Source organism: Egretta garzetta, unplaced genomic scaffold, assembly GCF_000687185.1.
Source record: "Egretta garzetta isolate BGI_Z169 unplaced genomic scaffold, ASM68718v1 scaffold48, whole genome shotgun sequence".
Taxonomy (NCBI): Eukaryota; Metazoa; Chordata; class Aves; order Pelecaniformes; family Ardeidae; genus Egretta; species Egretta garzetta.
Window position 1 is genome coordinate 413,770 of NW_009260595.1, and position 16,784 is coordinate 430,553.

The 16,784-nt window shown below is 41.0% G+C and overlaps 1 protein-coding gene across 1 annotated transcript; it reads left to right on the forward strand.

The window, feature by feature from the left end:
- The first annotated feature begins 394 nt into the window (after window positions 1-394).
- LOC118452885 (leucine-zipper-like transcriptional regulator 1 homolog) lies at window positions 395-15,852 on the forward strand. The gene is made up of 8 exons (XM_035900236.1): window positions 395-469; window positions 7,824-8,086; window positions 8,856-8,935; window positions 9,745-9,823; window positions 11,363-11,409; window positions 12,802-12,922; window positions 13,820-14,006; window positions 14,343-15,852. The coding sequence occupies exons 2-8, from the start codon at window positions 7,924-7,926 to the stop codon at window positions 15,040-15,042; spliced, it is 1,377 nt and encodes a 458-aa protein (XP_035756129.1). The 5' UTR covers window positions 395-469; window positions 7,824-7,923; the 3' UTR covers window positions 15,043-15,852.
- The last annotated feature ends 932 nt before the right edge of the window (window positions 15,853-16,784 follow it).

A 16,784-nucleotide genomic window follows, 5' to 3' on the forward strand; every position in this document is an offset into this window, starting at 1 on the left:
GGCTGGGTGTGTGCGTGCCCCCGTTTGGTGCCCGGGCTGCGGGGTACGGTGTCCCCCTGTGAGGGCAAAGCTGAGGGGAGGCAGTGGGCGCAGCCGGGCTGGGCGTACTCCTGGCCAAGCGCAGGCTCACGAGGCTCTTATTCTTCCTCTCTTTTTCTTTTTTTCTGCGTGTCCCGTCAGGACCAAACCCCGGCTGAGGCAGCGAGCAGCAGCACCCGGAGAGGAGGGGGCGATGCAGAGGTGAGGCCTGCCCCGGGCAGGGGCGCAGCAAGGGGGGCGGTGGGCCCCAGCGCCCGCCGAGGAGAAGCCATCACTGCTGCTGGGAGAGCAGAGGGAAGGTGGCGAGAGCACGGACCAGCTCTAAGGCATGCAGAGTATCACAGGGAACGCGCAGCTGACGTTTCAGTACACACAGTTGTACTGTCGTACAGCAGTGTGCCGTTGTACACAAAGTTGCTTTCGTCCAAAGGTACGAAACGAAACAAAGCGCGTAAAAGGAAGGAAGTGGTGTCACTGCTTTGCAGCCAGGAGATCGCTGGGGAAAGGGGACCTGTGACTTCTGTGATGCTGCGCAGGAGGTCTGCGGTAGGGCCAGCCAGAGCTCTTGTTTCCTCGCTTCCAAGTTAGGAGATTCACCACCCTCCTTTTGCTCGTTCCCTTTTCCACAATCAAAGAGCATAAAGCAACAAAATGCCTTCTATCGAGCAAAAGACAAAGAAATGCAACCATCCAAAACCCAAGCCAAAGTGCATCTGGCTTGGGATGAATACTGGACCACGTTAGCTGGGAGTGAGGATTTTTCAGAAAGCCAGGCTCCAGTCAAAAATGGACCCTGTCATTCGGAGTCTGAATATGAAAACAGCTTGCAAAACATTTTTTTCAGGCTTCTAACAAAAGAGTTGGTCCTTCTTTTGCTCTGGTATCTAGGCTACATTGTGCAGGCTCATACATATCACTGGTTTTATTCACATGAGTAATTCCATTTGAATTTGGAGCGACAACGTGTATGTCTAAAGTTACTCATATGCTTTCTGTCTCCTTTATATATTGAAATTATGTGGGTTTGGTTTTTTTCCATTTGCTGGTGCAGCCCAGTAACTGTTGGCATCAAGGTTATTGTGAACCATCACGGTTATTATTACTGTTTGCCCGCCTGACACCTTTGTTTTCCTTGCCAGACTAAAATCCAACTATTCCTCTCCATGCAATCTATTCCAGCTATGCTATTGTATCATCTGTTTTTATGCAACCATCTTTCACCTGACTGTGTAAATTCATCTTCCCTATAAAAGATCCTTTTTGTACTCAGTTTTTCCTCCAGTCATTACTGACAGTCTTTCCAGTTGTGCCATCTGATTCTTTCTCACGCGAGTCTCTCATGACTTCTCCCATACTGTGCAATCTAAATTCATACTGATTCTAACATGATATCTGGATGTTTTAACATTTGCCAGCTGGAACATTTTGTTATTCTCATTGCCAAATGCCCTCTCTTTCCTCCCTCATATTTCTTGAAGCTACAGCTCATAACCTGTATGTCTTCTCTACCCCATTGCTCCATGTTCATCTAAAGGCAGAATGTCTTGGGGACAAGAAAAACACATTGTCTATCTTCCATGAAGTGTGGCATTAAGTTGTAAGCGTGGCTGTTTTATTAGATGTTCCTTTTCCTCAGTCAGGGAATATAAAAAACAACAAGTAAAATTCAGTGGATACTTTTTTTTCTATGGAAGATAATAGCTTTTCACTGATACACTCTCAGCTGTAAAGTATATACCATAGCACTCTTAATCCACGCCTGAGGAGAGTAGGCAGGCTGGGCAGCCAGTGACTCCTTTGTCAATCAGTCTTTCTTCCTAACCTTGAAAATTTTGTGAATTAGCACGAGTAGGGTCTCCCTTAGGAAATAAAGTATTCTGAAGTTGCTTCAACAGCAGGTCATGAGCTGTCAAGAAGATGCATTCAGTCACACCTAAGTACAGATTTATTACAGAGTCTCAAGACACCTACTGTATCTTGAAAGAATCCAACTAGTAAGTTTCTGTGAGATCCCCAAAATTATGCCTTCAAGGAACACTGAAAACTGCTATTTCTGGGGGGAAGGGGTGATGACCCATGTATTGGAATGACCTGTTTCCAGTGGTGACAGTACAAATTACTTCCAAGGAAAGGGTAAAAGGCCAAATACATCTTAGACTGCCTTGTGAACATGGTGGGAGTTTGTAATTTCTTTTATCTTGAAGCATGAAGACCAGGAACTGTATTTCCTCCCTCTGCCATGTCGAGAACTTGAAAAATTACCTGTTGGTTTCAGGTAACGTCCAAAGGGCACTCTTGCTGCAGGGACACTTTACGGTCATGGCGTCTATCCCAATTATATGGTAGGACCACAACAGAGAATGAGCTCTTGACATGCCTATGGATGGAGTCAGTGACATGACCTTAAATAAGATTTGAAAAGCACATTAGATTTCTGTAGTAAATATTCTGTTAAGGACCAAAAATAAATAAACCCCATGCACGCTCACATTGATCATCAGCATAAACTTTTTGATGAGGCATGGCTGGTGCACTGGATTTATATGTCCATAATGTGCTGTACTTGTGCCACCTACAGATGGGCATTTCAGGAAGCTCTCAGAAACTTCGTTCAAAACTGGGTTGCAGTCAGATGATTAATTGCAGTTCTGGAAGTCATAATTTGAATCACAGAATCATAGAATTAACAGATTACCTTGGGAGATCTACTACTCAAAACTATATATTTTTTTAAAATGAAAGAGCCCCGTTCTTAAGAAAAAAAAAAGCCGAACAAAAAAACCCAAACAACAAAAAGCCCCACCAAATATCAAACAAAAACTGAAATTTTAATTTACCAAAAAAAATAAGCCGTGAAAGTAAGGTAGTATAGATGAATTTACTTTTGTCTGTACTGTAATACTTATCTCAATACAGTGACAAAGGTGATTTCCTGATTCATCTATTAGAGTTTTATATAAAGATGTAACAATCTCAGAAATATTTTCAGTACTGAATTTCTTTTTCCCAGACACCTCCCCCCACCCATATTTGGGAAACAAATTATCCCAAACCAAGATGCATTTGTTTACTTAAAAATGAGAAATATACCTAGCACATAGAAAATATAAATGGATATACTTCTTTATTTATTAAATTCTTGTATTTATTACTACTTAAGAACAAGTAGTGCTACACAGTAATGAACATAAAGGATGTCTTTTCTGGGTGAAAGCTTCTGGAAAAAAACCAAAAGAATATATTAATAATGTCAATTTGCAAAATTCAATTTTGTGGTTATATGCAAACATATGGATTTATTCTGAAATTGCAAAATTAGAGCTTTAATATTAATGTGCTCTGAATTAAAGAAACACAATACCTTACCTGCAGAGCTCCAGAAACAGGCAGACGGCTCTTCACAAGGAGAGGTTCGTGATGCTCTCATCTGCTTTGCAGTAAAGGTGCCAATGCCCTCCATGGTCTAGGACTGCACTCTCCAGAAGTAGCAGTTACTTATATAAGTTTACAGTATATAGAAACTGTAATTATACGTGACTGTTTAGAAGAATTGCCTCCTTTGAAGTACCTGTTCACCACAGAAAGCATTGTGAAGCACGGAAATATAACAATGATAATGTTTAAGAATGCTACCCTAAACTTGTAAAAATTCAATTAAGCGTCATTTAATATAAAAGCCTTTCAGATTTTCTGTAAATTTTCAGTATGTCTGCTCTAAGCTTTATAAAGACAATAGAGGTGTTGTTTTACTTGGAAGTACCTGTCATTTTTCTGAACCCTGAAATCCTGATGGAGCTGTGCCCCCTGCTTTGATTTGTCATTTTACAAATCCCCTTCCTGTCCTTCAGCTCCCCCTGTAAGAACAAATGCCACCATTCTCCATCTCCATCCCTTTGTCTTGACTACTTCAGCTGTAAGCTCAGTCATGTAGTAACTGTATGTTTACAACACGTAGCAAAACAAGGCCCTTATTTCAATTCAGAATTCTAATAATGCAGAAATATTACACATACACTGTATTCCCAAAGTCATTCTGGACTTTCAGGCTGAAATTCTGAAGCTGAGCATCTCTGAAAATTAATTCCTGTATTTTGCAAACAAACAAACAAACAAACCCCCCTTCACTCTAGAAACAGTTCCTAGTAACTTGAATTTAGGAAATAATAAAATATCAAACCTGAGGATACTAAAAATCTGTCATACATAGTAAAGCATTGCAAGTGAACATGATACACTGAAAAAAGCCCTGCCCTCTAAACTATTCTAAACAAAGTGGATTTATTTTTAAAGTAGTAATTCGTAACTGCCCTGCAAGTTTTTGGTCAAAGTTTTCTCCATGTTGATGCAGGCAGTCCCGTGGGAACACACATTACACTAAACCCACCACTAAAGCAAAGGTTTGTAAGGTAAGGAGAATCAGGAAGATCTGTTATTATTTTTGAGGAGCAGTAAAACATCAAGTTGCCTAATAAGAAAATAGTGTTCTGCAGGTCATGGCTCAAGGGGTGAGCTCAGAAGACTGGGTCATTAATAAAACAAACAAACAAAAAAAGATTCACCTACTTTTTTCCCCCCCAATACGAGTGGTTTCATATCTCATTATATTTCTAAAGGCTCAGTCCTCTGAAATCTGAAACTTTTCTGAGTATATTGAAAACAGATGGAAATGAATCAGGGGACCGAGGTAGAAAAAGGCTTTAATGAAGATCTATTTAAGTAATACTTTAAATAAATAAATCATTTGTCTGAGAAACCACATCTAATGGAAATATAAATAATTACATAATGAACATATAAACTACATTTCCTGAAGTAATTCCTGTCTTTCTACATTTCCTGAATTATTTGTATTATGAAACAGTAGCGTGGCGCCATTAATTGATAAGCACTCTGTGCTATAGTTACCAGGCTAATTGCAGCTCTTTAGGTCCTTGTCTCACAGCTCCTCCATCCAGCCGTTTAACAATTGGGATTGATTGCACTGGAGCTATTTTTAGAATGAAATGGCAGAAGAGTTTGGAGAGCAGCAGCCATTTTTTTGTGTGCTACAGCTGTTTTGGAAGAAAAAAAAAAAAAAAAAGAAAAAAAAAGTTGGATAAAAATGTTCCGAGTAGTCTTTTGGGGTATTTTTGTGGAAATTCTGCTGAAGTTAGAGCTTCCTATTGGATAATTGATCTGGTTTGTACCAAGCTGGAGCTGAGGTCGGTGTTGCGTGACACAGGATATTGCTCGGTGACATTGTTCTCAGAAGAGTAGCAGTTTTTCTTTGGAATCAGGCCTGTTAAGGTAGACGGTGGATGAACTTTGGTGAGTCTGGTTCTACAGAAAGGCAATCCAGGAGTCAGGTGCGCAATGTAAAATACCAATGATAAAAGGCAAGATTCAAGATTAACTTTGAACGTGTGTTTCCCCCCACACTCTGAAATGAAGCAGTTTGCTAACTGACCTGCTTAAGTGATTGTAGGTCTGCTTCCAGGAATGCTTTACTTTAAAGAGAGTAAACGGCCGTGATTCCCAAGGGTCAGCTGATGCTCAGAAGGTGGGACTGGGCAGAGACGCCCATTCCCTTAATCCCAGATTGGCCTTTTGTTACCCCGGCCTGCCAGCCTGCAGAGTTCAGCTGGGGTAGATAAACATGCGGACAGCATTTCATTGCTAAGGCAAGGTTTGTAGGAAGAATAACAAACAGAAATATGTAGGAAGAGGAATAACCAGTTTTATAGCTGGGGAAAAGAACCCCAAAACTCAAGGGCACAAGCCTATTTTACCTTTGTAAAGTATTAATAGAGGCCTATCACCTTTTTCCCATTAACTTATATCAACAGTAGTAATACCTAGGCACTCACATACAGCACTGCATCAGCAAATTTGAAGTGTTTTGCTAAGGAGGTATCTTTGTCCTCATTTAGCTGTGGAATTAAATAGGTGAATTGGCTATGGTTACACAGAAGCTTTGGCAGAGTTAGGGAGAGAATCCGTGTTTTGTGACTTCATCTGCTTTTCCCTTTCAATGGCACGCCATAAAGTATTACGGATTTACACGCCTGGAATGCATCACTACTCCTTAGCTGCTAATTTCCCTGGAAAAGAGAAACTCACACCTTTGTAAAAGCTGCCAATCTCGTATTCTTTCTGACAAAACATAAGAAGAATGTACTTCAGTTTTCTGCAGTAATAGCTTACAATACTGGTTTGCATAAGAGATTAACACAGTTTGAATAGCTAGGATTGCCAGAATAAGCTGCAAGAGAGTCTCTAGCATGTTTCTGTCACTGAATATATTCCAGTCTTACAAATGGTAAATTTTAGAGATAAATCGGAAGATTAAATTAGATACCTGCATTTCATATTAATATGAAATATATTTCATATTAATATTTTGAGGGGTCTGGAGCACAAGTCTGATGAGGAGCGGCTGAGGGAACTGGGGTTGTTTAGCCTGGAGAAGAGGAGGCTGAGGGGAGACCTGATCACCCTCTACAACTGCCTGACAGGAGGCTGTAGTGAGGTGGGGGTCGGCCTCTTCTCCCTGGTAATGGGTGATAGGACGAGGGGGAATGGTCTGAAGTTGCACCAGGGCAGGTTTAGGTTAGACATTAGGAAAAATGTTTTCAATTAAAGGGTTGGTTATCAGGCGCTGGAACGGCGTGCCCAGGGAAGTGGTCGAGTCCCCATCCCTGGAGGTATTCAAAAGATGGGTAGACGAGGTGCTTAGGGACATGGTTTAGTAGTGGACAGGTATGGTTGGGCTCAATGATCTTAAAGGGCTTTTCCAACCAAACGATTCTATGATTCTATATAAATATAAATATAAATATGAAATGGGACTGTATCTTCTGTAGCTTGTTTTACTGTAATCTGTGCTTTGCCTCAAATTACGTGCAATGTCCTCTGGACTCCTCTGTAAGCACCTGAAGTGAGTGATGCAGGATTAATCTTGTAAACACTTCCTGGGTCACTTCCTTTGGTTATTGACAGTGGGAATTTAGTATTTGAAGCGTCTCACTGTAGCATGTTGTCTCACTGTGTCTATTTTCATTTCAGGAATCAAAGTAACAGTTAAGCTGTTCATATTTTATACAGCCTGTGTCCTAACTTCCTATACATTTAACAGAAAGAGAGGTCAGTAATGTCAGAGAGATACTGGGCTACAGTTTTAGGACAGTAGCTGTGGCGATACCCCGGAAAATCCAAGGACCTGGGATAATATGCATGCTACAAAAAGCACTTTGTATCGCCCCTGGTACCTCTGTCTTCACAGAACACAGTGTCATCTTGTGGCAAATGAAAGGATAGTGTCATTTTTTCCAGACGCATCCTTATTTCAGCTGCTTTACAGATGAAAGCCTAAATAAATTCTGGACAACTGCTAACACATTACTTTCATCTGTAATATTCATTCTTTCTGAATTTTATTTTAAGTACAGGTTTAAGTACTTTTTTGAGTGAAAAAACACCAAGCCTTGGTTTCTACAGTATCACAAATGTAGGGTATTGCAGTTTACTGCAAAAACTTCAGTTTGCCGATACCCTGCGGAAAACTTTCAGCTCCAGGAACGTTCCTGTCCCAGTCTCGCTGATAGAAGACTCTGACAGTCAGCGTTTCACATGCTTTACTTCAGTTAGCCTATTACCACAGATGGCCAAAATTGCCAGGTTGTTTTTGATGGGAATGAAAAGAAAACATGGTAACTTTTTATCATGAGGCAGAGACTTTTCTTTTTTTCTTTTTTTTTTTTTCCCCTTTTTTTTAACCTGAAGCTATTTTTTTTGTCTTTTTACAGACCAAGCAGGGTTTAAGCCCTGTCCCTGATGTTTTGGGACCCTGCCCTGACATGGCTGTCCTTTGCAAGTTGATACTTCGATAAGATCCTAATTGTCAGCATGAAAGGAAAAACTGCACACTGTGATTGGAAATCAGCACCCCAAAAGAAGCCCTCTCCCTGCGATCGATATAAACATGCTTGTGCTATTTGCAGAGGATTTGTTTATCTCTATGGAGGGCGGAATACCACCAGTCTTAGGGATTTTTGGCGATACAATATAGGTAAGTTTGCTCATTCGCTTGTGTATCAGGATTAAAGAGATTCTACATTCAGCCACTATGAAATTGGGGATACTCAGATTATCCCCATTTAAAGTCTCTCCATCAAAATGATGGATAAACTGCATTTTGTTCACTGGACAAATGGTGTGTGTTTGTTCCTGTTGCAGGTGTCCCAAGAGTTCAGATTTCAGTTCAGTTCCTTTTTTTTTTTTTTTTTTTTTTTACCAGAAATACTGAGTCATTTAAAATATCCTAGTTCTAGCAAGTGGTAGCAAAGACATAGCTTTATTGACTCTTTAACACGGGAATAGTTTGTGTGGGTAAAAGTGCACAAAGGGAACACATGAATACAATACCTTGCAAGATTGTATTAATAATGAATTATCAAACATGACACTTGGTGTTGTTTGACTTAATGTATGGCGTTCCCTGTTCAATGGTTGTTACTGGAATAAAACATAGAATTGTGCTGGAGTTCACGCTCATGGAATAGTTGGGGGTTGATGTAGGTAACAGTATAGCATTAAAATAAAAGCAGTAATGAGATCAATTTTTATTACAGTTAAGTTTGCTAAGTAGAAAAATGCACATATTTAATTTTGGGGGAAGTACCTCAGATTTCTGATCTAACAGAGAGAGAGATGACAAAATGCTTCATTTTCCCTCATTGACTGGCAGCACAGCCAAATTCAAAGCCACTATTTTTACCTTTCCCCTAATGTTTATGTATCGAGTGCGCCGCTGTCTTAACTTCAGCTTTGGTTTATAGAGAAAAGTGAGTGGGAAATGCTGGATTGCTCAAGAGATGGTCCAGAAGAACTGGAAGAACATTCAATGGTGGCTTATAAGGTAGTACACCAAGACTTACGTTGTCTATATCCTAACATTTTATTTCCTATTATACAATGACATAAACCAGCGTAGATTATTATGTAGTGAAATACTCTACCCAGAAAATACTTCTACATCAGTGCAACTCTGGATGGAGCTGTACCAGTGTTTTGGAATCTTTCTGAATAAAGCGATGGTATTTTAGCTTTGCAGCAGCGTGCAGCTCCCCGATTTCCTCTGTCAGTGCTCAGTACATAATAGTAATACAAAATAAAGACCTTGGCAGCACATTCTTTGACTTAGTTGTATAGTTGTAACAGTTGCTCTGAATTCATTTGCATGATAAGCTACAGCATAACAACATTCATTTAAGAACTTGCATAGAAGAGGGACGGGGGAGTGAAGGCAAATAAGAATTACAGCTCTGACTGTGAGGGGAAAACAGAATTTAGGATATCAGGAGTTGCACTGCAATGAACTCTTTTCATAAACATGCATAACCTGATATTACCTGAGCAATGCCTCTGAGAGCTCCCGACCCGCATCCCTCGAGCTGTCCCAGACTGACGAGGAAGTGAGTGGTTCTGGAATGCTGTCCCCGTTAAAACAGCGCAACGTTCATCGGGGTTTCCTACTGGGAGAGGGTAACGACATGATTAAAAGTTGGTGGCTTTTTGTGATTGCCTCTTGAATTGTTAATAAATGATCATATGCATTATCATTAATTATATTTGGTGATGGCAGCCTTTTCATTTCAGAATTGTTTAAAGAATTATTTTTATGCTCTATGCCTACCTGTAAGTGATAAATATTCTTGCATTTTGCAGGGCACCCTGTATATTTTTGGCGGGATGGTGGATTCTGCTTTCACACAAGCAAAAACTCCTCTCTGGATATATGACATTGGTATGATACACAATAGCCAGTCTCTTCCATGGGACGTTCCAAGTCCTTAGGTACTAATAAATAAAAAAACCAAACTGTTTTCTGCTGCTTGTAACACAGCCTTCCCTAGGCTTTACAAGAAGTAATGTGTGTAAAACTGTGTGCGTATTTTCCCCCTAAAATTAGGCTGTTAAGCTATCAAAGAATCAGCTCTTGCTTTAATTAGAAAGTATTTTATGGGAAAGCTTTATGTATTTTAAGGTCTCAGAATTTCCATTCCTCCCCTGAAGTTTACTGTTTGGTGATAAAACCCAATAATTATTACAGATAATATTTAAAGTTTTTTCCTTATACTACATAAATTTTTAAAATCAAGCTCTTTGTTTTATTATGGATGAAAGTAGATCAGTAAAGTATATCTCATTTTGTATTTTTACTGAAGAAATACGTAAGCTGGTAACCACAATGATGGAACAGGAAATAACAAGTATAATTAAATAAGGAGGTGGGAAATTAACATCAGCATTTCATAACACAGTCTTTTTTTTTTTTTCCCCTAAGAACAAACATTTGGGATCTCTTAAGGGTGTATTCTAATAAAAGCAGTGCAACATTTGAATTTAATAGCAATGTCATACATTATATATTCTCCCGTTGGAAATACTGTGTACTGTAATGGCTGCTTATTTTGATGTCAGATGGAGAGGAGAGAGAGAAATTGATTTCTTTTTAAGCTAGTAAATCCTGTGGCAGGACCAAGATTTAAGTTTCCCGGCCTCTTGCTATTTCACTATGTAACCTTAAGTCAATGGGTTTGGGTTTTTTTAATCCTTTCTTTGTTTTCCACCACTTGTCTGAAATACCTGCTGAAAGAACAAAGATCCTCAGATAAAATGTATTTCATAGGAGAAAGCATCTTATTACTCACGATACTTACTAGTGAAAACTGGGAATTAGTTATTTAAAATTCGCTGCATGTCTAGTTTTTTCACAGTCATTATTTAAAATCTTTCCTGGCAAGTTTAGCTTTTATTGCTGTAAGCTCGCACTGCTTTCTCATTCTACCTCTGATGCTGGGTATGTGATATTTCTGCTCCTTAATGGCGATCACAGACCAGTGATTTTTTTGACTGTTATTTGAGGCCTATTTTTAAGGGATCTGTGAAAAGGAACAAGAAAAATAAGGCTGCTGTCAGTAAGGTTTACATAATAAATTGAAGGAGCCATACATCCATTGGTAAGCCTGGGGATTCTGCAAATTTGGAAAATGCTGAAAATCACAGTGAAATTCAGCCTTGGGAAACAGGAGATGGGATGGGATGGTAATCTCTGCGATTCGATATCAGATAAGGATACAGGAAAACTATTTAAGCTATGTCTTCTATAAGTCCCTTGGTGCTCCTGTCTTAGCGGGAAGCGGATTTCTTCATCCTTGTCAGTGGAAAACACCAGAATGAGACTTACTTGAAAATTAGATCTGCAGTTTGAAAAATCAGTGTTGGAGGAGTGTCCTCTTGTGGTCAGGGATATAAACTGCGCTTTATTAAAACAATCCCCTAGGTTCTGCAAGATGGACAGAGTGCCGTAACGTACCAGCAGAGACTGAGGTAAGGAGCCAGGAAGTGGTGAATGTGTGAATCAAATGCCTGTTGCTTTGTTGATTAAACAGATTGCTTTGAAATATGTTCCCCCAAACAGTTCCAATCTTATCTCTTCAGAGACATGTGGCTGTACTTTATTTCTTTGCACTTCCAATAACTAAGGCTTTTTCCTTCTTTAAAACAGTGTTTAAAAATACTGCTCTTAAAATTTAAGTCCTATATAAGAAGTTAAGTCCTCTCCTCTACTACTGCTTCTGTTTTTCTGAAATCCTTACCAAGAAAACTAATTTTAAATGGAAGATTTGCAACCATACGTGAGGTCTGTGCTTTTAAAAGTAGGGTTGTGAACACAGATTGGCAGTCACACTAATGAATTTGAAATGCGAAATGCTGCAGCATTTTTCATTTCTTCAGTCTGAACACGTGGACTCACCAAGATACTGCCTCTTCTAAATGAAAGCTTGGTGGAAGCATTTACATCTTGGTCTTATGAGATTGGGTTTATATCACTGCATGTAAAGACTGACTCACTTTTTGGGATTGAAACTTCATCCTCGCAGTGTTGCTACACTGTGAAATTGCACAAAAAAATTGTTAAGATGTGACACAGTTACTACAGTGGTTACCGGTGTTTGGTGGAGGAATCAAGAGAAAGCTTGGGACTGCAGGGTCATTTGGGGGGCGGGGGGGAAAGGTGTTACATGGTCGATGAAATTTTGTTTACGTACAACAAATATGATGGGATTATGTATCAACTCCTTACATATCAGAGTAATTGGTTTCTTATAATTATCCTAAACTGAATATAGAGAACATGGCTGCCCTCCTCCCCCCCAAAAAAGCCCCAGGCTGTTTGAGATGAAACAGCCAAAGAAGAAGTAAAGAACAAAACCAAACACTTGCCTTGTATTTTGTTTCGGCTTTAGCTGGGCCTGCCCAGGTTTGGGTCCATGAGTCTCAGCAGTGCTGAAAACCGCTGCGGATGCCGTGGGGATCCCCTGGTTTTCTGCTGAGGGGCTTGGGACTGGAGTTTCCTCCATGTGGAAAGGGCTACATCCCCCCATTATGTTCCCAAGAGCTGCCCAATTTATTTACAACATGTCCTGAAACCACGCCTAGCAGCAGCTGTGAAAACAGTGCCACTGATGAGAGTGCAGAGAGGGGGAGGCTGCAGGCACGTGACACTGTGGTGGACTTAAAAAGGGATTAGATTTGAGAATGGTTGGTATTTGCGTCTGTGCAAGCCTGCAGAGGTGGGTTTATTCTGTATTTTCAAGGAAGTTTAACACAACCCAAAGCAAGGGTTTTCATGACTTGGGCATATTCCCAAGGTAGATGCTGCTAGTGATACGACTTGATCTGTTAACAGATTTTTGTCTTGTTATTAAACTGTTTTAGAGCTTGGCACCGACTAACAGAAAAGGTCACAGCGCAGTAGTGTATGATTCCAGCATGTGCATCTACGGGGGATACTTTGGCATCAGAGGCATTTCACAAGAGTTTTGGACTTTACATTTCGGTAAGTTAAAAAGCACGATAAGGTTTTGATCCAGTGTAAAATTATGACTGCTACAGGAAAGCATGGCTCACTCTGTTAAGAAAATTCTTATCAGTAGAAATGTTAGTTTTGGCTTCTGTTTGGCAGCATTTAATTATGAATTCTGTCAGTTAAATTAATACCCAGCTGAAATGAATTAGACCATATTATACTGGAAGAAGTTTTGCAGTATTTGCCAAGTCTAGAGCGGAAAACCAGGGAGAATGTTTTGTTCACTGTTCACTAAATTCTTCAAGGATTACCAAAAACTTTCAGATACAGCAGAGACCCTGACTTCAGCCTATTAATGCCATCTTTTGAATCTCAGATCTAGAACTGGCCAGGGGGAGCCAAACCTGACAGGAGATGGTTTCATTAGCATATTCCTTGCTAATCTGGTGCTTGCAAACCAGGTGATTCCCAGAGATTTCCTAAATGGATAGCTTTTGTCATCTGGTGGCCATTCAGTCACTATTTTGAAATGAGTGATGGGTTTATCTCATCCTTCGTTCCCTCACAGGGAGAATAAGCACGGACATAACTGAAGGAATGTTATTGTGGACTGATTTTCCCTCTTACAGCCAGGAAATTATCTTTCCATGTCAGAGTTAATGAATTAACAAAGCCGTAGGAAAAACTGCTCTGTAAATAAAATTTCCATGGCATCTATTATACAGCATCTGACATTTCCATTCAAAGTTTATTTCAAAACTGATTTTTAAATGCATTTTTTCAGTGTCAGAATTTAAGCTGTTAACTTCTGTTATAATAAACTTAGAGCCGAAACCCTTATTCTCCAACAGAATAGTTACTTTGTTCTTGAAATAAATCCCTTCTCAAATACTAGAGTAAATCTATAAATTAATGTTTTGCTTTCAGATACAAGAAAATGGTTGTGTGTCTCCAGCCCGCCTCACGGTGCTGGCCCAGGACCTCGGCACGGCCATTCAGCGGTGGTTTATCATGCAGGCATGTACCTCTTCGGAGGACTGATGGGGCTGAGTGAACAGAAGGACTTATGGAAGTGGGACTTTGTGAGCAGCAGCTGGTCCAACATCAGAACAAGGTAAACTGTGCTATTTGTTACGCTAAATTAACACAGAAAGAGAGAATTAGTCTTACCATTTGATGCTGCGTGCCGGCAGAGAGGGAGATGTTGCCCTTTTGGCGATTGTAGGAACTGTTCAGACCAAGACACAGAACTGCGGCCATCCCCGGGGCTCCAGCTGGCTTTGCTTGCAAGAGCTGTTGGCGAGGCGCTGATGCAGCTGTCAGCAGTGTAATTTCGATGTCCCAGTGCAGCTGTGCAGCAGTCATTCTTTGAGTCAAAAGAAAAACAGGCTAAAATGAGCATTAGTTTCTTGTTGGCCTCCCTTTAACTGCTGGTATCTCTCACATTTAGCCAAGGACCTCCTCCAGTGGTGGGTCACGCTGCAATAGTCTTCAAAGACTCTATGCTGATTTTTGGTGGAGGGATTTCAAATTCCAGTCCTAGTGACGACCTCTGGAAGTATTATTTCCATACGCAGACGTGGAAGAAGCTAAGTAGTACTACAAAGGCAAACGTTTCTCCTAAAATGTATCACTGCATCTTAGGAACTGGTGCTGATTTCCAAACTACCTCAGATTTCACTAATACGTTCCCCAGCCACTGGAAGAGTAAGCGGAAGGACCATCACCAGCTGGTGGCCATCCCCAAGCACGCTCGCTTTTGCAGCTCCTTCCGTCACCAGCCCGCGTACCAGCCGTTCCGCAATGAGGAGAGCAACGCCATTGAAATGAAAACCTTCAGCTTGCCCCTGGAGCCAGGGGGCTTTTGCACGTTTCAAACCACTTTGGAGACAGAACTAGACCCAAGCAGAGCAATGGGCATTTTGGCAAAGGACAAGTCTCTCCTTCTGTCTGTCTCTTCAGAAAAAGAGACTTTTGCTGCTGCTCAGATTGTGGGAGAAGGGGAGGGAACCGACTGTCAGCGCGTGACTGGAGTGGATGAAGTCAGCAGCGCTACCAACGTGCTGCTGCTCATCGGGGGCAAACCTTTGTCCAGCTTCTCCGAGATCTCATTCCGGCAAATGGAGTTTGATAGCTTGGGATTGCTCTGACTGCAAAGAGAAAGAAGAAATTTCCACCACCGTGCCAGTCGGTGGTTAACCAACTGCTGGCACTTGTCTTCAGTTTCCTATCAGCACACTGGGGAAAAAATTTAAACCCTCTCATCCTTGCCGTGAACAGATTTTTTTACAATGTGAACAAAACCCGACGTGTGTTTAAGTCACAACTTGCATGTAAGTTGCAGTTTCTGAGATGAGCTTGTTGGAATGCTGCTCTTTTCGTGACTTTTTCTTCTCGTCAGTTAACGCCCTTTCAAATTGCTGCCATGAAAATGAGAACTACAGGTAACCCTGGCTGGCGCCGTACCTGCCATATCAAATGCAAAGCTTGCTCATTCTGTACTGGCATAAGAAATAAATACTCACCCATAGAACTGTATTTAACTCAAGTTTGTGCCCGTCACGGTCACATTTGAGGGATTTGCTGAATCTTAATGGCAGCATTTTCAAAGGTGTTCAAGATTCTGTTTCCTTCAGAGAGTGTTCTTTGCACAAGACATTTGCAACGCGAGATGGCATGCAGCAAAGCAGAAACGCAACAGACAAATTAGCAAGCAAAAATCTGGAAGATATTCAAGGATTGCATCTAGCCCTGAGGAAGTGAAACCGTGAGTCCCCCCTGAAAATCATGGGCGGCATTAGGCCAGAGGAAGCGCATCATACCTGGAAGTACAAAACAGCAGCCCAGTGAATGCAAGTTTTAATGACTGTGCACAGGATCAAAAGGCTTTGACTTTCTGTTGGAAAGAGGAGGGCTTGGCAGGAACGGCACAAACCATCGACTGGTAACTCGGATTTTAGTCAGAAAGGCATTTCTGCTTTTCCAACTCCATCTCTCCGAGTTTTGTCAACGTAGGTAGCATTTGTTACGCATTTCCCCTCTATGCGAGTAAGCCCTGAGTTCGTGCATGGTTTTTCTTTGCTGAAAAGTGCTTTTTCCAAAAGATAACATCGCCCAGTGTTTCAAACATTTGTTTCCATAGAAGCCACTAAGACAGTGGCCTTCTGACTGAACTTCAGCCTTCTGTAGGAAGAGATGCTCATGTTTGAAATGAGTGGAAAATGTGATTTAATACTTTGGAATATTTGAAAAGATCGCTTTTCAAGAGTTTCACAGGAATAATGAATTTTAATTGAGGGTATTTACAGATACTTTCATCATCTCTTCACAAGTCCCTGTCGCATGAATTCCATAGGCAAATGACAGATGAGTTCGCAAAAAGCTACTGAAGAGTTATTTGGGCCTTCCATGACCTTTGTTTGGCAACAAAGAGGATTGTATGCTGCCGTACGAATAAAGCTTGCTGCATTTCATATCGGTGCCTGCTTGTTTTCTGAGCTTTTGTACATTCAAAATACATATTTACATTTTCAAAACTAACAAAGAACTCACCTTTCTGAACAAGGAAGGTTCTCGCACAAGCCCCGGTCATCTTGTGGCGCTTCAGCCAGCCGCGAGGGCTGCCCAGGCTTCGAGTTCCTCCTCCAAGGGCAGGGAATTGCCGAGTCAGAGGAGGAACGTGGTGAAAGGGCTTCGTACAGCCACGGGGCTGGGCACGTACAGGGCACTGCGATCTTAACCCAGCAGCATCTTTTGGTTTTGCTGGCTGGTGTGCCTGTTTTGGCATTGCCCAGAGCACGCTGCTGTAACAAACAGACTTTTATCTAGGCTTGATGAGGGAAGGAAATTTAACTGGAAAGGGCAACAATAAACCGGTGATTTTTCCAAGTCA